Raw genomic sequence first — 26915 nt, 5'->3', positions numbered from 1 at the left:
GAGAACTTTTAAGATTTACTCTCTTAGCAACTTGCAAATACACAATACAGTATCATTAACTATAGTCACCATGCTGTACATTAGGCCCCCAGAACTTAAGTATTTTATAACTGGAAGTTTGTACCTTTTGGCTGCCTTCACCCATTTTGCCCACTCTTCCACCCCCTCCTCTGGCTACTACCAATCTGTTCCCATATCTGTGAGCTTGGTAGCAAGGAGATTGTTGGTTTGGGTGGGGTTTTTTTTAGATTCCATATATAAGTGAGATCATACGGTATTTGTCTATCTCTGGCTGACATTTCACATAGCATAATGTCCTCAAGGTCTATCAAAACTTAGTGTGTTTACTTTAGTAATGTTTTCTATATTTGATCTGTCAGTTTCTAAGACAGGTAAATTAAGGTTTACCATTATGACTGACAATTTCTCTTTGTAATTCTGAAATTTTTCCCATATTTTGTGAAATTAAAATTATGCTGCTTAATATAAATAGATTTAGGATTATCATCTTCCTAGTAAATTGTTTCTTTTTTATTAAGGAACATTTCTCTTTATTATAAATTGCTATATTTTCCTGAAAATATTTCTTTAATGTTAACATTATTACAGCAGGTTTCTCTTGGTTGGCATATTATATTCTTCACTATTCATTTTCAACTCATGTCATTCTCATGTTTTTGGTATATCTTTAGTGGGATTTTGTTGATTTTTTAAAATTTATCTTTATTGTTTAGAGTATTACAGATGTCCCTCTTTCTCCCTCATTTACCCTTCATCCTGCTCTCTTCTCCTCCCCAGGCCTTCCCTGCACTATTGTCTGTCCATGGGCTATGCATATATGCGTAAGTTCATTGGTTGAGGTCATCGCACCCACCCCCTTCCCTCTGAAATGCATCAGTTCATTGCATGCTTCCAGGTCTCTGGATCTTTTTTGTTCAGCAATTTATTTTGTTCATTAGATTCCACATGTAAGAGAGATCATGTGATACTTGTCTTTCTCTGACTGGCTTATTTCGCTTAGCATAATGCTCTCCAAGTCCCTCCATTTTCAAAGGGTAAGAGATCCTTTTTTTTTTTTTACAGCTGCATTATAGTCCATTATGTAAATGTACCAGTTTTTTAATATATTCATCTACCGATGAGCACTTGGGCTATTTCCAGATCTTAGCTATTGTAAATATTGCTGCTATGAACCTAGGGGTGCATATATTCTTTCTGACTGGTGTTTCTGGCTTCTCAGGATATATTCCTAGAAGTGGGATCACTGGGTCAAATGGCAATTCCATTTTTAATTTTTTGAGGAAACTACATACTGTTTTTCATAGTGGTTGTACCAATCTGCATTCCCACCAACAGAGTACGAGGGTTCCTTTTTTTCCACATCCTCACCAGCATTTGTTGTTTGTTGATTTATTGATGATAGCCATTCTGGCAGGTGCAAGGTTATACCTCATTATCATTTTAATTTGCATCTCTCTGATGATTAGTGATATTGAGCATTTTTTCATATGTCTCTTGGCTATTTGTATTCCTCTTTGGACAAGTGTCTATTCAGGTCTTCTGCCCATTTTTTAATTGGATTATCTTCCTTTTGTTGAGTTGTATGAGTACTTTAGGTGTTTTGGAAATTAACCCCTTATCAGATGTATCATTGGCAAATATGTTCTCCCATACTGTGGGTTCCCATGTCATTTTGATGCTGTTTTCTTTAGCTGTACAAATGCTTTTTATTTTTATGTAGCCCTATTTGTTTATTTTTTCTTTTGTTTCTCTTGTCCTAAGCAATGCATCAGTGAAAATTCTGCTCTGTGAGATATCTGATATTTTGTTGCCTACATTTTCTTCTAGGATTTTTATGGTTTCATGACTTACATTTGAGTCTTTTATCCATTTTGAGTTTGTTTTTGTGTATGGTATAAGTTGGTGGTCTAGTTTCAGTTTTTTGCATGTACCTGTCCAATTATCCCAACACCATTTATTGAAGAGACTGTCTTTACTCCATTGCATGCTCTTGTCTCCATTGTCAAATATTAATTGAGCATAAAGTCTTGGGTCAATTTCTGGGTTCTCTATTCTGTTCCATTGATCTATATGCCTGTTCTTGTGCCAGTACCAGGCTGTTTTGAGCACAGTGGCTTTGTACTATAACTTGATATCTGGTATTGTGATTCCTCCAACTTTGTTCTTCTTTCTCATGATTGCTGCAACTATTCAGAGTCTTTTTTGGTTCCATATAAATTTTTGGAGTGTTTGTTCTAGGTCTGTGAAATATGCTGTTGGTATTTTAATAAGGATTGCATTGAATCTGTAGATTGCTTTGGGGAATATGGACATTTTAATGATATTGATTCTACCAATTTATGGATATGGTATATTCTTCTACTTGTTTATATCTTCCTCTATCTCTTTTTTCAACATCTTATCGTTTTCCAAGTACAGGTCTTTTACCTCCTTGGTTAAGTTTATTTCTAAGTATCTTACTTTTTTTGTTTCACTAGTTAGTAGGATTTTTTTTTTTTTTAGTTTCTCTTTCTGAGAGTTCATTACTGGTGTATAAAAATGCCATAAATTTCTGAGTGTTAATTTTATATCCTGCTACATTGCCAACTTCATTTATTAAATCTAGTAGCTTTTTGGTGGAGTCTTTAGGGTTTTCTATGTACAGTATCATGTCATCTGCAAATAGTGATAGTTTTACTTCCTCCTTTCCAATTTGGGTGCCTTTTATGTTTTCTTCTTATCTGATCACTGTGGTTAGGACTTCCAGTCTATGTTGCATGAAAGTGGTGAAAGCAGACAACACTGTCTTGTTCCTATTCTTTGTGCACCCAGTAACTGTGGTGATTTAAAGCCTACATGGACCAGAATTTCTGGGATCTTAATATGCTTATCTGATTTCTGAATAAAGACTGGAAAAAATAAAATGTTCTTTGGTAACTACATCAAATAGAAATTATGTTTCTATATTGTGGACCAGTTTAACAAGACAGCTAGCATTATAGATAGAATATAAAAAGAAAAACACTCATAGGAGAAGCCTAGAGATGAACATTTGCAAACAGATCCAAAGTAGAAAGGAATAGATGAAGCCTCATAAACACAGAGGCAAAGAGAGAAGAGGTTGAAAGGCAAAGTAATTCTGAGAACAACTCATCATGTTTGAATAAAAGGCATTGTGTTACCCTGTCAATTGGGATGAAAATTTCAACAATTTAAAGCTATTTTTCTGCTTTCATTTGTAAAATTTCAAGATTTATTCTGGAAATCCTACAGGATTATGAAGGTTTACACATGTGTAATAGGATGGCTTGTGCTCTAAATGTGAACTTTAGATCTTTGTAGGTCAAATTTAATCATTCCAATGTCATTCTTACTTTCAAAAGCTTCCTAATTGCCTTAATCCTTTGTCTTTGATGGTCTCTAAGTGTTTCATGTCTTATTAGTTGAGTTATCATTTATAATATGCTGTCTTGTCTTATTAGGCAAAGACTTGATGATTGTACAATAACCTCAAGAAAAAAGAATTCCCTTTGGAATCAATGCTTCCATTACCTGGTTTTTAGAATAATGTAACCACCTTCCACCAAAGAGCATTTTGGTGTGCTGAATGAACCCTGCAGTCTCATGCCATGGAATTGTCTTTATTCCATATAGAAACTAGAAGTCTTGAGGTGCACCCTTCTTCAAGGCCATGGTCTTAAGTGTCACTAAATTTCCATCAATAACTCTGATTGCAGTTATTAGGCCCCAGCAGACCAGCTAGAGAAAGTGGCTTTATAGCCTGAAATGTAAGCCCACTATTCTGCCTAATGTTTGACTGAAGGAACCTGTTCTGTCATTGCTGTGTTGGCTTGCCGAGAGCTCCCAGCACACTGTGCACCTTGTATCAACAGGAATTTCAACGCTAATTCTTACTGCATGCTATAACCATTGCAAGGGTTATAGCACGTGAAATGCAAGCCCATTTCTTATAACTATTCCAAGGGGGAGGGGGAGCAATGTATTATGCTTATCGGGGCATAAAGTTGTATATATTGTCGATTTAGTCATATATTTTTCCTATTGCTCAAATTATGTAGACCAGAATTTTTAATTTGCTTCATCTGTCACAGACTAATAATGGTGTATTATTTCCTACCACAATTCTTTTTCTACTTTTTCCTCTACCTCCAGCAGTGATGGATATATTCTTATACTATTATCTGGAACATATAGGTTCATTTTATTGTGCTTTTATTATGAGGTTTGAATTTTACTATAACCTCATTTGTCCCATTTAATTACATTTGCCTTAAATTCTAACTTGTCCAATGTTACTCTTATCACTTCAGTTTTCTTTTTGTTCACATTTGATTAATGTATTTCTATGCATCCTTTTATTTTAACCTCTCTATTATTTGTTTAGTTTTGCTTTTTATAAGTAGTTTTCTGTTGAATATTTTCTGATCCAGTTTTAATTTCTTTGCTCTTTAATTAGTCTGGATAGGGGGATATTAATATATTTACATTCGTAAAAGGTTTTATAGTAAATGTAAAGATTTCTAAATTACCAAATATATTTATTTAATTTACAAGTCAAAACAACTCTAAATAAGGCATATTTTTAAATTATGTTTCCAGGATCTTTTGAGACTTTTATTAACTCACAGGAATTGAGAAACTATCCCAAAATAGGGGAAGAAGATGAGCAATTCCTGACACAGGAAGATGAGACCGAAATCTATGAATTGTGGCTTTCAAAATTGAGCTCTTTCCATAAGCTAATTCTTGTTAAATGTTGTAAAGAAGAAAAGGTAAGGTTGTTGTTTTTTAACTAAAGGACTGTGTTATAACTATTTTTACTAAAGTTCAACAGCTAATTATGATCCATGAACTAATAAGATTTATTTGTTAGCCATGGTAGTAACACATTCGTGGGCTGGCATGTGTACACATGCACTTCTATTGTATTGCCTCTTCCTCCACCTGAGAATCATAAACCTTACATACCACTGGAGAGACAAATAGCACTAAAGCAAATCAAAAGACAGAAAAACCAAGCTAATTCCACAGGAAACCTTGGCTCTGTTGCTTTACCTGATTCATCTCCTTTCTATATTCCATGTACTTATCCATGTTCTTGGATATTTATGTATTTCTGGATATACATTATGTAGACTAGATCCTAACCAAGGGTGTGTTTTATACAAACTTATTTTTGCATGTTTAAAATGTTTCATAAAGAAAATCAGTTCAGAGACATGAGAAATTGTGCATGTAGCCCACAGTGTTTGATTTTTCATTAATAAAGACATAGGAATCCTAGATCTCTATATAATAGTAATAGAGTGTCCTGTTTTCCAGAACAATATTTCTCCAACTTTTTAAATTCAGAAGCATTTTATGAGCGTGTTACCACTTTTATATTTACACTAGAGGCCCAGTGCACAAAATTCGTGCACGGGGGGAAGGGTGTCCCTCAGCCCAGCCTGCACCCTCTCCAATATGGGACCCCCTTGAGGGATGTCCAACTGCCTGTTTAGGCTTGATCCCAGTGGACATCCCTCTCACAATCCAGGACTTCTGGCTCCCAACTGCTCGCCTGCCTGCCTGTCTGATTGCCCCTAACTGCGTCTGCCTGCCTGCCTGATCACCCCGTAACCACTCCCCTGCCAGCCTGATCAACGCCTGACTGCTCCCCTGCTGCCCGGTCACTCCTAACTGCCTTCCCCTGCCAGCCTGGTTGCCCCCAACTGCCTCCCCTGCAGGCCTTGTTGCCCCTAACTGCCCTCCCCTGCCAGCCTGGTCACCCCTAACTGCCCTCCCCTGTTGGCCTGGTCACTCCCAACTGCCCTTCCTTGCAGGCCTGGTCCCCCCACAACTGTCCTCCCCTGCAGGCCTGGTCCCCCCCTCCAACTGTCCTCCCCTGCAGGCCTGGTTGCCCCCAACTGCCCTCCCCTGCCAGCTTGGTCACCCCTGACTGCCCTCCCCTGTTGGCCTGGTCGCTCCCAACTGCCCTTCCTTGCAGGCCTGGTCCCCCCCCAACTGTCCTCCCCTGCAGGCCTAATTGCCCCAACTGCCCTCCCTTGCAGGCCTGGTCACACCCAACTGCCCTCCCCTGCTGGCCTGATCACCCACAACTGCCCCCTCCTGCCAGCCATCTTGTGGTGGCCATCTTGTGTCCACATGGGGGCGGCCATCTTGTGTGTTGGAGTGATGGTCAATTTGCATATTACCTCTTTATTATATAGGATTATATAGGCTAATAGCCCCCAAGAAATAAATTACTGGTGCTTCGTCTTGTGGTCATTTATTGTAAACTCTATGAGCATTTTTTTTTTCAAAGTAAAAAGCAAATAAATAGCTTATATCTTTGAAAATATTTTAAATAAAATAATAAAGAAATGTACGTTGGAATTATTTTTAGTCACACAGTGGAACAAAGTTCCAGGCCCCTCGGCCCTATCTCAGAGCTGTCCCTTCTGGGCCACGCCACCTCTACAGTCTGCACCACAATATAGCCATACTTAGGTGGGCAAGCATGTGACTGTCTTTTCCCATTGTGGCCAGATTGCGGTGCCATCCAAATCCAAACAACATGTCTCCCCCCCACCCCCAATAAAAACATGTTAAGACTTATTTGGACAGGGTGTTGTCAACACCTAATGGAGAGCTAACATTAAATCCCAGCTGCTGCCTATAGCTGTGAAAGATGTGGCCTGCCCCACCTTTAAGGCAGCCGTTCACATTGTAGGCATGGCAGGTTAGGTTTGTATATTTATCATGACAGTTTTCGGGCATAAATATCTCTAAAAGGGACACCTTTTTCTATCTCAAACAAAGACTCCATTTGGGCTCTGGAGAGCCATGGTCTGCAAGAGCAGAAAAGGGTTAAGTTGGCTCGGGGGAGGTTGGTGAAGGGAACACACTGGTGTAGAAAGTGGCCTGGCCAGGGATATGATCATCAAGGCTGGGGCTTGTTCCTGAGAGAGGTCAGAAGAGGTTGATGAGTAGATAAGAGATGAAGATGGTGGACAGCATACGGAGTCAATTCCTCTGAGAAACTGGCTTGTGAATGGGAAGCAAAGAAATGAAATAGTAGCTGGCAGGGCACTGCAATCAAGGGAAGGCTCTCTGGTGTGGGTTTTAAGAATAGAAGACAATAGAGCCTAATTGGATGGTGATAGGGAGATCATGGAGAGAGGGAGAGGTCAATAACGCAGCAGTCAATGGAAGGACTAAAAGGAAAGTCCCTGAGAATGCAAGAGGGATGGAACAAAAGGAGGTGAGGATGGGGAAATCGCAGGTGTATAGATAGACCGAGTGATGGGGGACTTTCCTCTCGTGCAATAGTTTATCCTGCTCAGTGCAGTCAGGAGAAGCAGGGCTGTCAGCAGTTGTGAAGTGTACATGTTCACCAAGTTGATCCATAGGAAGAAATATACCTAATCAAGAGAGAATGAGCTCAAAGGACAGGGCATCAACCTCTGAGAAGTTGAGGGGAAATAGAGTAAATTATGAAAGATGCTCAACCAACACATTTTTTTTTAATGTTTTTCTTTTCACCTTTCAGGTGGTTTTTGCTCTTACAGATTTTGTAATAGAAAATCTTGGGAAACGCTTTATAGAGACACCGCCTATGGACCTGCCGACTTTGTATCAAGATATGTCCTACAACACTCCCCTGGTATTCATCTTAAGCACAGGCTCAGATCCCATGGGCGCATTTCAGAGGTTTGCCCGGGACTATGGATATTCAGAACGGTAAGGTCTCCTTGTGCAAATTCAGCAACTCATATGAACATCTCCTTGATAAAAGTTTCCCTTTTTGTGCCTTCTATAGAGTATGGATTCCTACATTCAGGTACCCCGTACTAAATAAATTAAGAAACATTAATATTTAGCTAACTATGTTGTTAAAATGGGGTCAAAATCATATAAGTATATGTAAATTTCATTTGAGAAAGGGAGACGGTTTAAAATTCAACGTCTAGCCCTAACCAGTTTGGCTCAGTGGATAGAGCGTTGGCCTGCAGACTTAAGGGTCCCAGGTTCGATTCTGGTCAAGGGCATGTACCTTGGTTGCGGGCACACCCAGTGGGGAGTGTGCAGGAGGCAGCTAATCGATGTTTCTCTCTCATTGATTTTTCTAACTCTCTATCCCTCTCCCTTCCTCTCTGTAAAAAAAATCAATAAAGCCAAAACCGGTTTGGCTCAGTGGATAGAGCGTCAGCCTGCGGACTGAAAGGTCCCGGGTTCGATTCCGGTCAAGGGCATGTAACTTGGTTGCGGGCACATCCCCAGTAGGAGGTGTGCAAGAGGCAGCTGATCGATGTTTCTCTCTCATCGATGTTTCTGACTATCTATCCTTCTTCCTTCCTCTCTGTAAAAAATCAATAAAATATATTTTTTTAAAAAAATCAATAAAATATATTTTTAAATAAATAAATAAAATAAAATGTTGATGTCTGATAATCTAGTGGAATAGTGACTAAAACTTACTTGTTATTTAAGACATTTTTAATGTAACTCTAAAAGGATTATAGTTTACTCCCTATGCTCAAATGTGCAAAAAAAAAAATCCATAGCTCTTTAGGTTGTAGTAATCTCATCTTTTGCATGAGCCTCTACTCCACTCAGTAACAGGGGAAAGGGGGAAGTTTAAACTTGTGCATTAAAAGGTCTAAGACCAAGTAAGAAATAGACTACTTGAAGAGGTTAAGGTGATCCCTGTTTACTAGTATCTCTAGCTGTCTACCAGGAAAAAATGTAAATCTTGTCTGCAGAAACACAAAATCTTAGGCACACAATAAAATAAAACCAGGTACATGGAAAGGCCAGAAAAAAATGTTTAAAAACCAAGAAAAACAATACGCAATAGGAGCAGAGTACAGGGTACCCTGATAATGTATACATGAGACAGATTTTTTAAATAACATTTAAAATATTCAAATGGAGGATTGAAAAAATTAGTAGAGAACTGGAATTATTTAAAAACTAGAGGCCTGGTGCATGGCGGGGGGGTTTCCTCAGCCTGGCCTGCACCCTCTCCAATCTGGGACTGCTGGCTCCTAACCGCTTGCCTGCCTGCCTGCCTGCCTGATTGCCTCTAATTGCCTCTACTTGCCTGCCTGATTGCCCCCTAACTGGTCCCCTGCCGGCCTGATTGCCCCCTAACTGGTCCCCTGCCGGCCTGGTTGCCCCCTAACTGGTCCCCTGCCGGCCTGGTTGCCCCCTAACTGGTCCCCTGCCGGCCTGGTCTCCCCCTAACTGTCCGGAAGGAAGTCGGACATCCTGAAGATGTCTGGTTGACCTGGTCTAATTAGCATATTACCCTTTTATTAGTATAGATGGAATCCTAGAACTGAAAAATATAACTGAAATTAAGAATTTAATAGATTGATTTGATGAGTGAAACTAAACAAGGAAGAAGGCAGAAAAAAAAGTAAGAGACAGAAACAGATTACTGGTGGGAATGAAAGATGGTACAGTCACATTGGAAGACAGTTTTGTGTTTTCTTACAAAATGAAACATACTCTTACCATTCTATCTAGCAATCACACTCCTTGGTATTTACCCAAGGAGTTAAAAACTGTGTGCATGCAAAAACCTGCACCTGGAAGTTCACTGCAGCTTTATTCATAATTACCAAAACTTGCAAGCAACCAAGATGTCTTTCAGTAGGTGAATAGGTAAATAAGCTGTGACATATCCAAATAATGAAATATTACTTGGCACTAAAAAGAAAGGTGCTATCTAGCCATGAAAAGACATGGAAGAAACTTAAGTGCATATCTGAAAAGGCTACATGCTGTATGACTCCAACTACATGTCAGTCTGCAAAAAGGCAAAACTATGGAGACAGTAAAAGAGAACAAAATGTTTATATCCAATATAAAGAACTCTGAAAAATAAAAAAGAAAAGGACAGGTGATTCACAATAGAAAAAAAAAAAGAGGAGAGCAAGGGGAGATATAAAATGGAATATCCAAATGGCCAATAAACCTATGAAAAGGGGAAACAATTTAAACCTCAATGAGATACCACTATACAAATTTATCAGGTGTTAGCAAGGTCATGGAGAAGCAAGTACTCTCACCTGCTGCCGGGAGAAGTGTGGAATGGTGGCATCACTTTGGAAAATAGTTTGATGCTATAAAAAAAGTTAAACATACTCATATTCTGTCAAACAGCAGTTCCACTCCTAGGAATATACACAACAAAGTGGAGTGCACATGTACACCAAAAGACATGTACAGGAATGTTTATTGAAGCATTGTATGTAAGAGTCAAAAGCCATAAGTGATCCAAACGTCCATCAAAAGCAAAATGGATAAAACGTGGAATATTATATAGCAATAAAAATGAATGAACACAATGACACACAATAATATGAATTAATCAGAAAATAATGTTGATTGAAATGGACCAAATACAAAAAAAAATATGTTTCCACTTATATAAAATTCAAAAACAGGCAAAATTGACCTATGGTGTTAGAATTCAAAATAGCCTTTGAGAATTAAGAGGATACTGATTGAGAGGATACTAATATATATATTAGTCTTCAGTTTTTTAAAACTGACCTATAAGCTTGGAACTCTGGGTAGCGAATACCTTTGGGAAGAAGGAAGGGAAAATGATTGGGTGGAAAGGGGCACAGAAGAGATGTGCCCAGGGTGTTGGCAAAGTTCTCTTCTCAACCACAGATGTTCATTTGCAAAATTCATAGAGCTGTGTATTTGTTCTTTGCACTTTCCCGTATGTTATAGTAAAAATGTTTTTTTTAAAACAAGAAAATACGAAAAAACATTTGTACATCTATCAGAATGAAGATTTTAAATGTGTGCTTATTCTAGGCAAAAGTCTACTATATTTAAATGCCTAATGATTTCATTGCTTTAAAAAACAGCATTTCGTTGTTGTTGTTGTTGTTGTTGTTGTTGTTGTTCAACTCAGGGTGCAATCCATTTCACTGGGGCAAGGACAAGGACCCATTGCTGAAAAAATGATCAAAGATGCTATGAAAACAGGAAACTGGGTATTTTTGCAAAACTGCCATCTTGCTGTTTCTTGGATGTTGGCAATGGAAGAGCTCATTAAAACCTTCACAGACCCACGTATGTCGAACACATATCATTTGCATAATAATACCATTTTATGTAGCCTTTCTTGTTGAACTGATTCCTTATAATAATTCTTTATTGTAGGGATTGTGTTTCCCATATTAGAGAGGAGAAATATGAGACCTACAGAGCTTTAGTTAAGTTACACAACCCAGATTCGAAAGAAGATCTTTAGACACCAAGTTGAGGTGGATCACCCACTGGATCATTTCTTTTTCTTTTTTTATATTTTATTGATGTCAGAGAGGAAGGGGGAGAAAGAAAGAGATAGAAATATCAATTATAAGAGAGAATCATTGATCAGCTGCCTCCTCTACAGCCCCTACTGGGGATCGAGCCCACAACCGGGCATGTGCCCTTGATCAGAATCGAACCCGGAACCTTTCGGTCTGCAGGCTGACACTCTATCCACTGAGCCAAACCAGCTAGGCCGCCCACTGGATCATTTCTGTTTCACATTGCTGTCTATGGAAAGCCATCCAAATTCAAAAAGTAGATTACAGGTAAACATAATAAAACGAAAAAGAAAAATGAATTCAGGACAACGAAGGAAAATAAATCTTTCCCTATAGAAGGAGAGAAGTTAAGGAACAGAGCTGAGATTACCACCAATTCCCTTTAGAGTAGCTTTTTACTGCTTTGTATACTAACTGCCATATCACCACTTTCTTTCCCACTCAAGAAAGTATAATGGGCTGCACAGAGATAAGAAGTGGAGTTAGAATCTACTCGTTTTAAAATGCTAGTATGGGAATAATTGAAACCCTAGGAACTGTATCGCTGGTAATAAACACAGTGAGCCCCACTCTGCCAGGAGGCCATGGGAGAGAACCACCAACCTAGAGTATCCAGAGCCCTCCTCTGGAGTCTTCCTTTTTGTCTTGACTGCAGAAAGCTTTCTGGGAAGGTGAGAGCTATGCAGCTGGTCTTACAAGTAACTTTACTTAATGCTGCCTATTAAGGTGAAGAGCTGCACAGGTTACCAGGCCATTGCGAGGGCTTTGCAGCCTTCCCCTAAAGGCCCCTCACTTCCCTGTTCCTGGGCCCTGCCTTCTGCTATCAAATGATCGCATCATATCATTGGTAGAACTCCCATACTAAGATGATGTCTAAGGTTCCATTCCAGTTCTAAATAAACTTCTATGATGTCTGTGAAAGTTAAGGTTCTTGATGCATTAGCAATTATAAGGGGGAAAGTGGTGGTGGGGGAACACCCTTCTCTACACCTGGCCTTTTTTATTGTTCATATTCTTTGGGTAGTGAACTCATTAGCGATTAGCCCTAAGACTTTGGTTGATGTTTGGCTTCTATGCCTAATAGTTTCTACCTGCAAGTAATTTTAGTTGTACTAGAACTGACTTTTAATTTTGACTATTTAAAGTAGCTCATTAATTTAGCTCAAACTAAGAAAAATAAATTCAACTTGGATCTGCAGTCATTCACTCAGTAAAATTTGAGAACCTACTATGGGCCATGCACTGTTCTGAATGCTTAAGGTATAGTGGTGAACAAAACAACCACAGATACTTGCCCTCATCAAGCTTATATTCTAGTGAGGGGAAACAGATGAATAAACCATCTGATAAGTAATTTATACGGTAAAACAGAATGTGGTCAGTGCTTTGGACAAAATTAAAAGGCGAGTAAGGAGGATGAGAAAGGTCAGGTTGGAATGCAGGTGGGGCGGAAGAGTGGGTAGCAATTTTAAATGGTGTGGCCCGGGAAGACCTCTTAGAGAAGGTGACACTTGATTAAGACTTGAAGAATGTGAGGGAATCAAAGGAAAAACATTCCAGGCAGAAGGAACAAACAGTGCAGAGACCCAGGGAGGGAGCAAGCCTGGCATGTTGGAGGAACACCGCAGTACAAAACCAATGCCAGGAGAGTCCTCTGTGGGGGATTCCTGTGTCTTCCCGTGGTGCGAATGGTGATTTTTCCAACGTTACTTTGGCCTTTTTAGCCGAGAATGGAACTCATTCTTTCTTAGATTCTCAGTCCTCAGCTCAGAAAGTGTATTCAGTTCACCTCTTGATGTTACCCTTGACGTCTCTCCATATCCTTGCTCCCTTGGTTCCCTTTGAACTTCTCTGAAGAAGGGAGAAACTCCTTTCTCCTTCATAGGCTTTCTGACCACTCTGGTGCAGTTTGCCTTAAGTTGAGTGGTTAAGGAAAAAAAAACACTTCATAAGCATAAATGCACTGCCAGTAACTAGCCTCTTTTTCAATTGAAAATTTCCCCCATTTTAGCCCTGGCTAGTTTGGCTCAGTGGATAGAGCCTCGGCCTGTGGACTGAAGGGTCCCAGGTTCGATTCCAGTCAAGGGCACATGCCCAGATTTCAGGCTCAATCCCCAATAGGAGGTATGCAGGAGGCAGCCAATCAACGATTCTCTCTCATTATTGATGTTTCTATCTCTCTCCCTCTCTTTCTCCGAAATGAATAAAACTATATATTTTTAAATAAATAAAATTTCCTCCATTTTAGAGGGAAGGCCCTGAACATCTCCGTGAAGTATTGAAAATTAACATGTCTCTAATGTCTTTACTCCAATATGCCAGTCTAGACTGCCAGACTCTCCTGTGTGAAGATTTCTGTAACGATTCCCTGAGAACATTTTACAACACTTATTAGAGATAAACTAGTCTTTAAACAGAGCTTACAGCATTTTTTGCTACCCTATAATAATTCCTGCTTATAGAAGAGTGTTACTAAGAGGTAAGCGTTTTCTTTTTCATTGTTTTGTCTTTGTTTTAAACAGTTATTGCTATCAAGGACAGTTTTCGACTTTTTTTAAGTTCCATGCCTAGTGATACATTTCCTGTTACAGTTCTTCAAAATTCTGTCAAGGTAATGGATGCACGTGGTTGGAGTGATGTGAAGTGACTGGCCTCAGAGTGGTTTGTCCAGTGGGTCCAGGGAGCTCAGGCCCCGTGCAGGACCGTGTCAAAGTCTATACAGCCCAAGTGGGGAGGTGGGAGTCAGTATCTCTTCAGTTTCCCAAGCCACTGCCCATCCTTGCATGCCCTAGTCCTGTTGGTCATTCAAGTCATCCCATCTTAGCCTCTATCAAAACATGTCAAGGATGCAGTGATGAGAATAGGATCCCTCCCAGCGTTAAAGGGATGCTTCAGCGTTTGAGAGACAGGAAGACCTACAGGCTGCTGGATTTCGGTGCTGAAAGTTTCCAATATGTGAGCAGCCTCTGCAGATGTTCACCCAGGGATCTTACCTCCTTGCCCACGTCATCAAGGCAAAGTGTGGGATGATGCCATATGTTGGGATGAACAGACAATCCGATGCAGAAGGCCTGTTTAGAAAAATGGACACCAAATAGAAGTGTCTGAGGTTCTTGTGCAGGTGGTTTACCCACTGTCGGTGTGAGGACCCACCAGGCCCTGTTCTCCCAGGACAGAACCACAGCAAGACATAGAGCAGGCATGAGCATGCCAGGATACCCCATGGGCATTAGTTATCTACATTTTCTCAGTGGCTTCAGTCCACATGTGCTATTCTGAAGTCATGCAGATCTGTAAAGTCACTCTCTCTGACATATGTTTCATCTAAATCCAGGTAACCAATGAGCCTCCAAAAGGCTTACGTGCAAATATCAGACGAGCATTTACTGAAATGACACCTTCATATTTTGAAGAAAATATACTTGGACAAAAATGGAGACAGATAATATTTGGCATTTGTTTCTTCCATGCAATTGTTCAGGTACACTCAATTCTGCTTCTTAATAGAAACAAGAACGTGTGTTTTGTTAAAAATAAACAAATAAAAAGTAAGAATTAAATGAAGGCTTACAAATGGCATCGTGAAATGTCGAGGTCCTGTTCTGTGTCTGAGCCCAGTTAGTTGCTGATTGATCTCTGTGCTTCCCTGGCCTCGGTATCTCACAGCCTTGCCTCCCAGCTCCGTTCTGAACACCTTCACCTGGACGATTGCAGCAGGTCCAATGCACAAAACTGATCTCCTCAGCTATGCCTCATTTCCCGAAATCTGCTTCCCCTCTAGACTCTATTTCTGATATCAGTGCCTCCCTTCTGTCAATTACCCACAACCAAAATTTCAGGATTATTTTTGTTCTTCCCTCTTGACACATATATCATGTAAGTCATTAAGCCCTAATCTTTCTTGCAATAATTTTACTCTTACCTGTTCCTGTTTGAATGGCTATAACAACCTTCACAGCTTCCTCCCTGTGACTGGAATCCCAGGTCCCCTGAAAGATGATCTTCAGATCAGCACTACTTTCTCCTTCCTTCTATTCAAACCTCACTGCTGTCCAGGTCTGGTATCCATCCTGTGGCTTGTACTTGAATTCTGACTCTTCAAATATGTATCTCTAGATGGAGTCTTGATTCAACTGGCTGACTGCTTTTCAAATGTGTGTAGGCCAAAGAGAAAAAAAATCAAGTCTAGAAAAAAGCAGATTATAGATGCAAGATATGGGATAAGTAAACAAGGTCCTACAGGAGATCCAAGAGGATTGGGGTTTCAGGTGTGAGGCCCTTGTTCTAATGAAAGCAGTTGAGATGAGGAAGTGGTTTAAGATGTAGAGAAATTTTGAAACCAAGAGAATGTAGGACCAATCCTCTGGCATAATCATCAGTTTCGAATTATGAAATTAAGATGGGATGGATACAACACAAACAGATGGAAAGATTTCATTATGAGAAGTCATGAAACAAGGATTATGATTCTGTGTACCAGTTTAAAAAAAATAAATAAAGGCATCTATAGAGAAGTGAGTATGCAGTCGGCACAGCATGGCCTGACTGAAGAGCCTGCGCGATGGACACACTCGTTAGAACAGTAGGGGGAGCTCTCTCCACCGGCTAGGTGAGTGTCAGTGTTATTATGCCAAAGGACACCAGGTGGGATTCTTTTTCCTATTTGGATGCAGAAATGTTTTATCATGAAGAAGAAATGTTCTTGGACAGGCCTGCCCCATTTTTAGGAATATCAAGTGTTCTTTTAGAAATATTGGAGGGGCCCGTACCGGAGGAAGAGATGCCTCCTTGTTTGGTGGGATCTGAAGTTAAACTGCATGACTTTAACTGATTTTACAGAATGAGGATGCCCGACTTCAATAGAAACCTTTTTGTTTTCAATATTTTTCACAAAATTAATGTTATCAACTTTTACTTAAGACGGTTTTCATTTTCCATTCTAGGAAAGAAAGAAGTTTGGCCCTCTTGGTTGGAACATCTGCTATGAATTTAATGACAGCGACAGAGAATGCGCTTTACTGAACCTCAACCTTTACTGTCAAGAAGGAAGGATTCCCTGGGCTGCACTGACCTATATTACTGGTCAGTATGCCCACATGGCCAGGGCATCCAAGCTGTGTGCCACACACGGTTCACACCCACCTGGCCCATACAAAGATGGCCACCTCCACAGTGTTGGATTGTGATGGTGATGACTTCTGATATTCCCTTTGCGAAGAGAAGACCAGGATCAGAATATCATAAGAATATTGACACATAGAAAAATGGGACAGATGTTTCCTCCAACAATAATAGCAAAAACTTACATTGCTCTTGCTACATGCGAAGCATTATTCTAAGCCAGCTGTGGGCAAACTATGGCCCGCAGGCCGGATCCGGCCCGTTCGGCTGTTCTATCCGGCCCGCGGAGCCGAAAGAGCGGAGGGTTCTCTTGCTCTCCCCTCCGCTCCTTTACTTTGAATTTATATTAGTTCACACAAACACTCCATCCATGCTTTTGTTCCGGCCCTCCGGTCCAGTTTAAGAACCCATTGTGGCCCTCGAGTCAAAAAGTTTGCCCACCCCTGTTAAGCACTTCCCATTAATTAGCAGATTTAATCCTCACAACAACCCTGTAAGGCGAGGACTATTATATACCTATTTTACACGTGAGAAAACTGAGGCACTCGGTTTACAACTGGTAAAGCCAAGATTTAAACCCAGACAATCTAGCCTCCAGAATTAGTGCTCTTAAATTCAAAAGACTTTGAACACTGATTGACCTTTTGAGTCAGGTATACTTGTGAAAAAGGGAAAATTTTCAAGAATTAAAATCATGAAGAAGAGATTTGCACTGGGAAGTGGGGGAAGGGAGAGCTCTAGAAGGGGACAAGGTGGGACTGGGTGGTTTTCATTGGTGAGTAAGGGGCATGTGGGACAGCAGAAAGGTACTAGGTGATCTAGAGCCTTGAAAAGCAAATTAAATCTTGAAACAACGGATAATAAAACAACTGTAAGAATGGGTGAGGGCCTAACCTCAGGATAGACCAAGAAGGGTGAGAGGGATGGGCCTGGGATCTGAGAGGCTAATTTATACCCCTGCCGCCAGCCACTCCTGTGGGTCCCAGATTGCTGAACAAAATGGTGATGTGAGCAGGCTTGTAATTTGCCAATCACACTGGAGCATGCTGCATGGAGCTTCTCTGTGGAGAGAGAGACAGGATACCAATAAGTTTAATTCCCCATAACATAATTTCTGTGAGACTGGTTGTCTCCTTACCTTGAATCTCTCTTTCCTCCCTAGCTTAGTATCAATCTGTAAGGTAAATTGGGTTTGGATGCCTCATTGTAAATGTTTTTATTCCATTTTACTCATTTCCCCTCCCCCTCACCAAAAGCCATGTTTCACGGAAAGTATGTTTTAGAATACTGCAGTCAACGATGGGATGAGACCCAAAATCAATAGTTTGAAGCAAAACAAACAAACAAACAAACAAAAAAACAGGAAGAAGGAAGAAATGTAAACAGAACTCAGTGGCTTTAGTTTCTGTTATTTGGAAAACACAAAATAATAAGGGTAGATTACATGAACTAGATTTTGTCCTGCTTTTTAAAAACTGACTTAATTCTCTTTTGGGGAGGTAGTGGAAGGAAACTCTTGTGCTGTTTCCACTCTCAGTAGCAAATGTGTATGTAAATCAACCTATTAGAACTGGCATACATCTATCAATAAAAAAGAAACAATAATATGTTTTTAAATGCAAATCCTTTGCAGGTGAAATTACATATGGTGGTAGAGTTACAGACACCTGGGATCAAAGATGCCTTCGGACTGTCTTGAAAAAATTTTTTTCTCCTGAAACATTGGAAAAGGGTTATAAATATTCCGAATCAGGTGAGTTACTGTTCAGTTCTATGGAAAAGACCTTCCCTAAGAAGTTGTCAGCATCTCTCCGTTTTCCATGCAGGCGTTCGCTGTGTCCAGTCCTCACAACCCAGTCCCCGTGCCCACCCTCTCCCCCATGCTTGACCACCTTCAGAACTGCTTTGGTTGTAACAGCACAAGGCCATGTATTGGGCATTAACCACTTTGAATTGTTTCTTTTTTAAAAATGGGTTGTATTCTGTCTACATGTGTTTTATAGAAATCTGGAGCCCTTAACAAAGCATACCTTTTAGCAGCACATCTCTGAATTCGAGAATCGTGAAATGTTTTGGGCCAGACACCCTGAAAGGTTAGGACCTTAATCAGGCACTCAGGGCCTCACGAAAAAGGTGAAGAAACTAGACGTGACGTGGAGGCTTGGGAAAAACTGTTCTTGTTTCTATGCAAGACAGCTGATTACAGCCAGCCTCTGAGCCTGGCAGAGAACTACCAAACTTAGCAGTGCCAAAGCCAGCCTATCTGAGACATTTCCTTCCTGTGTCTTCAATAACAGGCATCTATTTTGCACCCTTGGCTGACACCCTACAAGAGTTTAAAGACTACATTGAAAAGCTACCTTTGATAGATGACCCAGAAATATTTGGAATGCATGAAAATGCCAACCTAGTTTTCCAGGTATGTGGCCTTTCAACTTAAAATACCTATTCCTATTGTGTATGTAAACTTGGAACTGTTATGCCCAGATTTCGTGATCCCCAAAGACCACCAGGGAGCCGAGTCCGATGCAAAAGCAAAGAGCCTTTATTCAAGCTAGCTCGAGCTCAGTCCCACACACACACACATACACATACACACACACACACCGGCGCAGCAGCGAGGTGGAGAGAGAGAGAGAGCTTCAACAGGACAAAGGTTTTACAGGGGTCTGGGGCAGGGGGAGGGTCCCCTGAGCTGGCTGACCCCGATTGGTCAGTTCCAGGTCACCTGAAGGGACTAGCAAGGCTGTCCCCTACCCACACAGTTTTCCCAGGCTTGTTTGGATGGCGGTTATCAGTAGAATGAGAGCAACCTTTCATAGCTTACCAAGAAGTCTGTAACTATTTACTGAGATTTGCTGTACTGAGAATTCGTCCTTCTGCTCTGTCTCTCCCTTAGAGATTAAGAGGAACAAAGAATACATTCCTCTTGACAGACCTCCTATTCAGTGTTTTGTGCACAAAAGGCATTATGCAGTTAATAAACTTGCTGCAGTCTCTTGATGATCTGTAGTCCTCCCGATCCCGCTCTCCTGTCTTTCTTTCTTTTCTCAATTCCCACCTCCCTACCTCAGCCCGGTTCAACCTGTCAGGCTGGCCCTGGCACCTGATGGGTGAAGGAGCATGCTACAGTATAGCCCAATTTGGGCCTAGCTGCTTTCTTGTAGTTTTTCTCAGAAGGGAGGTTATTCTGGGGACAGGATGAAGGGCCTAGCACAAAAATGGAGTCTCTGCCCTTTCAGGAACATTGGTAATCACCTCACCAGCTCTGTCAATTATAATATCCTATTTAATAAAGAAAGAATATGCTATTGACCCTCACGCCATCACAAAGATAGTGGCGCCCACAGACAATAAGAAGGGAATATGCTAATTGACTGTCCCGCCCTCAAAGATGGCGGCACCCACAGCCACAAGGTGGCGGTGCCCAGTCTCCTCAGCCCCGCCCAGGCGGCAGGCACTCAGCAAGGCTGGGCCCACCCCCAGGCAGGCCCAGCCGCTCCAAATGCCTGCCTCCGGAGTCCCCCAGTCCCCTCAGCCCCCCAGCCACCCAGGTCCGGCCCGAGGCACAGGCAAGCCTGGATGTCGGCTGCCCAGCCACCCAGGGCTGGCCTGAGGTGCAGGCAAGCCTCGGATGGTGGCTGCCCAGCCGCCCAGGGCCACCCGAGGCTCAGGTAACCAGGGCTGGCTGAGGCTTACGCTGCCGGCAGTGGCAGCAACAGAGGTGTGATGGGGCATCTGGTCACCTCCCGCCCCTGAGGGCTCCCAGACTGTGAGAGGGGGCAGGCCGGGCTGAGAGACCCCCCTCCAGTGCATGAATTTTCATGCACTGGGCGTCTAGTTCTTAAATAAACAAATAAAATAAATGTTTCACCTTACCTTCAGCTTTTAGTTCCACTTTAGCCTGTTCTCTCTGGATCCTTCACAGAATCCTAAAATCATGATGCATTTTCCTGTCGCTGGCCACCCCCTTTCATCTCTCAGCCTCCTGCCTACTCCACAATCCACCTGCTGGTCTACCATAACATGGGGACTTAGATGATCATCCGGATAGTCCTTTCTCTTTTACCCTCCTCCCTCCAAATATGCTGGGCATATTCGTTTCATATTACAGAAAGACATATGGACCCATAGATGATTACATTATAAAAGTACAGTAACAAATCTCCAAGGCCGAGAAATTAAAACACCGAACTTTAAAATTATAGCTAATTGAGGGCACAGTACCAAAGCACAGCAATGGGTCCAAAGAGCAGACTGGACGATTTTACTCCTGTAAGACCTCCTGCTGCCGCACCATTACCTACGAGGAGTCCGAGCTCCTCAGCAGGGCACTCGTGGCTCCCCATGACCTGGCCACTACAGACCTTTCCAGTCTCATCATCTGTCATGCTCAGGTGTCTGCGGCTAGACAAAAGCCGTGAAATGAGCTATGTCCCTGAGGGCCCTGGGATGCTTCAAAGGTTGAACACTAGGTTGGCCTCACAAGGCTAAAAGGAATCATCTCCCTCTCTCTCTCTCTCTTTTTTTTTCCTATTCATCCTTCTTTGTAACTTAAATTGTGGCCCCACAAGTGTTAGAGGGTGAGGTTTGTCTAGATACCAAGGAATCCATGCAAAACGACAGTGGAACCTCCAGAAAGAACATCAAGAGGTTAATGCTCTGAAACCTGGTGTCATGTTCTCCACCATTAAAATCGCTTTGCTAGTCGGTGAGGAGTTAGAATAGTCTATCTTATTTCTCCTTATTCTGCTTCCAGCAGGAAAAAGAGGTGGACAGACCTAGTGTTCATTTGCACTCATATCTGATGTTTGCTCTGGATGGATGGGGCATGGAGGGTGAGAGAAGGGGCAAGGGAGTGTGGATATGGTATAGGGGAGTGCTGAGAAGTGCAGCACTGCAGGTGGGAGCAGCACTCTTGGCAGTGTGTGCCCGGGAGCACAGTACTTTGTGTTTTCTGTTGGTTCAGGATGACTGAGAATGAGAAAACAGGCATGCACTGAGCCCCCAGGATGTTTTTCTGTCCTGCCTCCTTCCCTCCATTTTTCTGGTATAATGCATGCCCTACTCCCACCCCTTCCTCATCCATATAATTCTGGTAAGAATTCTAACTACCCAGTACCTTCACAGAGGTGAGCATGTCACTCAGGCTGGGCCAAAGGCAGCACCTCATCACCTCACCACCTGAATTGGTCCAAGGAACAGGCACAGGGCCCATGCTAGGTGAATGGGAGTCCCTTCCGGAGATAGTGTATATAGATGCTGGGATGAGGGCAGGGCTTTTTCTTTCCTCTTGGAATCCCTGGCTAGGATGCTGTGTATCTGAAGTATCCTGTGGCCTTACCCCTGGCACCCTCCCCACTCCCCTACCATGTGAAAGAAGGTCATCTGTCATAGGAAGGAATGAGAGAAACAACCAAGCATGCACAGGAGGGAAAGCACTGGATCTGTTCACGCCTGAAACCCACATGACTTGTGTTTTCTTCCCAGCTACATGAGCCAACAGATTCCTTTGCTTTGCTTTAGCTGGTTTAGTTTAGCTCATTCTGCTTCTTGTCATCAATAGAATTTTAACAAAAGATACAAATGATTCCTTCCTTAGCCCAGCAAACTACAGGTGCTTACTGGTAAAGAATATCGAACCTAGCCAAAACCGGTTTGGCTCAGTGGATAGAGCGTTGGCCTGCGGACTGAGGGGTCCCAGGTTCGATTCCGGTCAAGGGCATGTAACTTGGTTGCGGGCACATCCCCAGTGGGAGGTGTGCAGGAGGCAGCTGATCGATGTTTCTCTCTCATCGATGTTTCTAACTCTCTATCCCTCTTCCTTCCTCTCTGTAAAAAATCAATAAAATATATTTTTTTAAAAAAAAGAATATCGAACCTAGTTTAAAAAACAAACAACTGAACCTTGTCTTGTACATATCAAGTGGAGATACAATGAAGAAATTTGCCTCCAAAGAGAATAATGAGCATAAGGCAAGGGCAATCTGCATAGATTGCCTGTGAGCAGGCGGAAATCTATTGTCTCTTTTCTTATTAGAGGCTGAAAAAAGAAAAAGAAAAAACCAACAGAGGCTGAGTAAATAGGGCGGGGAGAACAATACCTAAAGATAAGGGATAGGAAACACCATCTAGAAGACACAGACTCACCTTCTGCAAATCATCTACTGCAGAAACCAGAAAAGAAAGAATACGTTCTGGCATCTGGGATAGAGTATGAGACCCAGCCTATAGGAAAGAGAAAGCCAAACTTTGAGAACAGACTGACATGTATATACCAAAAATGCCATGAGATGTGAGAATGAAATATTTCAAGGAAGCTAAAAATACCGTAGCAGAATTAAAAACTTCTCTGGAGTCTTAAAGACCAGAACTGGAATACAGATTATCACACATGTGATGTAGGGAACAAACTTAATAAGCTTTCCAGAATGGAGACTGAAATGTCCAAAAAATAGAAATGATGAGAGATGACCGTGATTCAAGGAGATTCAGCAAAACAATAAGAAACAGAAGCAATCGGGGGTTTTGCTTTTTTGAAAAGGAAACTAAAAAAACTGAAGCTATGCAAGGACATGTTCTAGAACTAGTTTGGAACTACAATAATAAGAAAAAGGTCATGTTAGCATCTGGTCCACCTTACTTCCATCCTCCCTCCCCCGCTAAAAAGGGTAAATCGTCTACTATATTAGTCAGGATAGAGTCAGTTGTGCTGCAGTAAGAAAATTATTCAAGTCCCAATGGTTTAGTACAACTGCTGTGATAGCAGATTGATAGAGGGGTTGTACTTCACATAATTATCCTGGGACCCAATCTCTTATAACGTACGTAGCTGCATTCACTTAGAAAAAAAAAAATGGCCCTTTCATTCACAGCCTGAGAAGAGAGAAACGGAAGAATTAGGCATAGGCTTTTCACTGCTTCAGCCTACAGAGTCCACCATGACTTTGACTCACATCTCATTTAGCATAATAGTCACATGAGCCATCTTTCTGTAAGGGTGCAAGAAAGTGTAATCTTTGCTATACCCTAGAGGAGAAGCAAACTGGGGATGGTTGCTCACCAGAAGTCTCTAATTCAGTTACCATCATAGGAAGTGATACCAGGCTCGCTGCACTAAATGTTTCAAGACTCTTCCATCCAACCAAGGAGTTAAGAACTAAAATAAAAAATTCATGGTATTAAATGACTGGCATTGGGCAAGGAAACCAAACTATTTAAGTATAGCATTAAGTAAATGACTTCGTATATGTGTTTAGAATCTAATGAATATGTCAATAGTAATGTTTGAAAGAGTGTTCATGAAATTGAAAAAGAATACTACATAAATTATATGGGTTCAATTTTTTTAACCGTATGCACACATATAGAGACAATGTCCAAGATGGGAGGTGGGAGGGAGCAGTAAACCAAAGTTATAAATATCTCTGAAAAGCAGGATCATGACATTTTTTTCTCTGTACTTTTCTGTGTTTTCAAACTTTCCATAGTAAGCCATAATACTTTTATTTAAATAACATTTTCTCAATTAGAAAAGCATATTCTAAAACTCAATTCTCATTATTTCTTCCTTACTTTCATAACTGCCTTTTAAATGATAAGCTAAAAAAAATTTAACCATTTTATTGTGGTGAAATATATACAACATAAAATTTATCATTTTATTTTATTTTTTTAATCCTCACCTAAGGTTCTTTTTTCTACTGATTTTTTTTTAAGAGAGAGAAAGGGGAAGGGAGAGAGAGGAGGGGGAGAGAGAGAGAGAAACATCACATGAGAGAGACACATCGATTGGTTGCCTCCCACATAGGGTCAGGGAAAAACCTGCAACCAAGGTACATGCCCTTGGCTGGGAATCAAACCCATGAACCTTTGGTCCACGGGGTCTATGCTCTAATCACTGAGCAAAACCAGCCAGGGCCTAAAATGTATCCTTTTAGCCATTTTTAAGTATACAGTTCAGTGGCATTAAGAAATTCACATTGTTGCCCTAACTGGTTTGGCTCAGTGGATAAAGCATCGGCCTGCAGACTGAAGGGTCCCAGGTTCAATTCCGGTCAAGGGCATGTACCTTGGTCTTGGTTGCAGGCACATCCCCAGTAGGGGGTGTGCAGGAGGCAGCTGATCGATGTTTCTTTCTCATCGGTGTTTCTAACTCTCTATCCCGCTCCCTTCCTGTCTGTAAAAAATCAATAATATATATTTAAAAAAAAGAAATTCATATTGTTGTCCAACCAAAATATTTTAACCATAACACTGACAACGATGTACTGTGCATTTCTAATGGGCATATTTTACCAACTCTATCTTCAACATAAAATATAAATATTCCTTGTTTTTTTATAACTGCCATTATTTCAATAAGTGAACTGTGGGTGCTACAAAATTATGTTTTGAGAATTGGAGTCTTCACTGTTCTGTCTCTTCCCACCATTACAGTACAAAGAGACCACCACTTTAATCAACACCATACTTGAAGTTCAGCCAAGGTCATCTTCTGGTGGAGAGGGAAAGAGCAATGATGAAATTGTCCAAGAACTTGTTACTTCTATCCGGACCAGAGTTCCAGGTAATAAATAATTTCTGGCATCTGTATATAATGGAACTTGTAGGAGTAAACTCAGAGAGCTGAGTGATAGCAGGTGTCCAAATTGCTTATTATGCAGACCTGTCTTTACATAGAAAGCTCTGGTGATGTGGCACATTCCATTCATAGACTAGAGGCCTACAGCATTTCCGCTGCCAGGAGCGTAAGGAGCAAATTGGTTTCTAGCCACTGTAACTTTCATCAGACTTTTTTCTGAACTTCCTAATGTTTCTAGATCTGTGCCATCCAAGAAAGTAGCCACTAGCCACAGGTAGCAACTTACACTTAAAATTTAATTTAAAATTCCTTTTCTCAATGGCACAAGTGGCATTTCAAGTGCCCCCATATTGGATAATAAAGATCATTTCCATTATTGTAAAAGATTCTATTGGACAGCCCTGCTCTAGAATCCATGTCATTTTTCTTCTCCATTCAAGATAAATAGCTGAATTAATTTCACCTTGTTTTCTGGTAAGTTAAGGAATCTTCCTGAATGATCACAGATTCCACTTTAACACTTTAGTTAAAATGATTGCAGATGTAGATTTATTAATCTACTAGAGGCCCATTGCATGAAGATTTATGCAAGAATAGGCCTTCCTTCCCCCTGGCTTTGCTCCTGGCCGGAGCGCCACTCCTTGTAGCTCCCTCCATCCCCCACCCTCCCCCTCATAGCAGGCATCCCGCCCCGCCCACCACCCTGCACCTGCATATGCAAATTAACCCGGCATCTTTGTTGGGTTTATTTGCATACTCACTCCTGATTGGCTGATGGGTGTTGTGGAGGTGCAGTCAATTTGAATTTTTCTATTTTATTAGTGTAGATTGCTCGTGGTTGGAAGAGATGTAATTATAGGGAAACAAAAATTTAAGCAGAAAATAAAACAATGACTGTTTTAAGAGTAAACTGTGTTTCTCACTCTACTCACAGTAATTCTCACACCAAATGCATGGATCGTTCCCTCACATTAAACAGTTCTCCAACTCTCTGGACACCAACTGGGTGTCCCTACAATTTAATTATGACATTAACTGTCCAGAGTTAGCACAGACCCCACAGATTAAAGGCTCAGTCCCACAACAAGACTGCCCCCCAACTGTAGATGCCACTTGCAAGTCCCAGATTGTGATCTTACTTCTGACCAACCAGCTACAAATCAAGGGTTCCCACAACCCCAGCCCCTTCTTGGGTTCAGTAATTTTCTAGAACAGCTCACAGGACTCAGAAAAACAATTGCCTTTACAGTTCATTTTAAAGGCTATCATGAAGGATAACAATAAAGAGCCAGATGAAGAGGTCCTTGGGCAGGAACTCTGTCCCCCGAGGAATCAGGGTGCACCACTGTCCTGGCATATGGATGTGTCCACCAGCCCAAACGCTCTGCAGAGCCTTTTGGTTGGGCTTTTATGGAGGCTTCATTTCGTAGGCATGGTTGGTTGATTAAATCATCAGCCCCCAGCCCCTCTCCTCTTCCAGGAGATCAGAGAATGAAGCTGGGAGTTCCAAGCCGCTGTTCACAGGGCTGGTTCTGCTGACAACCAGCTTCCCCATGTTTTTGGGTTTCTAAAAGTCAACTCATAAACATAAGCTAGATATGGTTGAAGGGGGCTTGTTATGAATAACAAAAGATGCTGTTTTTACCTTTATCACTCAAGCTGTTTCAGGAGCCAGGGTCAAAAACAAAATATTATGAAAAGAGATGCCCCTATTGTTTTTCTCACTTATGAAATTACAACAGTTTTAGGAGCTCTGGCCAGGAGCTAGAGATGAAGACCGAAATATATGTATTCTTATTATATTACAGTATCACAGATTGAGTCTTGCCAAGTGCCCCAGAAAAAAAGGGGCCAGTGTGACCTCATAA

At 41.3% G+C, this 26915-nt stretch overlaps 1 protein-coding gene across 1 annotated transcript in view; it reads left to right on the top strand.

Moving 5' to 3' along the window:
* DNAH6 (dynein axonemal heavy chain 6) overlaps nucleotides 1–26915 on the top strand; it is a gene marked incomplete at its 5' end in the record, with an annotated part of 243258 nt that overhangs the window by 202098 nt on the left and 14245 nt on the right. The window contains 9 exons of the mRNA XM_080684947.1: nucleotides 4621–4793; nucleotides 7553–7743; nucleotides 10940–11100; nucleotides 13865–13953; nucleotides 14677–14823; nucleotides 16286–16424; nucleotides 18097–18216; nucleotides 18761–18882; nucleotides 24903–25032. Coding sequence (XP_080541073.1) covers nucleotides 4621–4793; nucleotides 7553–7743; nucleotides 10940–11100; nucleotides 13865–13953; nucleotides 14677–14823; nucleotides 16286–16424; nucleotides 18097–18216; nucleotides 18761–18882; nucleotides 24903–25032 — 1272 coding nt within the window. The remainder of the gene's footprint in view (nucleotides 1–4620; nucleotides 4794–7552; nucleotides 7744–10939; nucleotides 11101–13864; nucleotides 13954–14676; nucleotides 14824–16285; nucleotides 16425–18096; nucleotides 18217–18760; nucleotides 18883–24902; nucleotides 25033–26915) is intronic.

Source organism: Plecotus auritus, assembly GCF_963455305.1.
Source record: "Plecotus auritus genome assembly, chromosome: 8".
In the NCBI taxonomy this organism is placed as follows: Eukaryota; Metazoa; Chordata; class Mammalia; order Chiroptera; family Vespertilionidae; genus Plecotus; species Plecotus auritus.
This window is presented reverse-complemented; position numbering and strand designations above follow the sequence as displayed.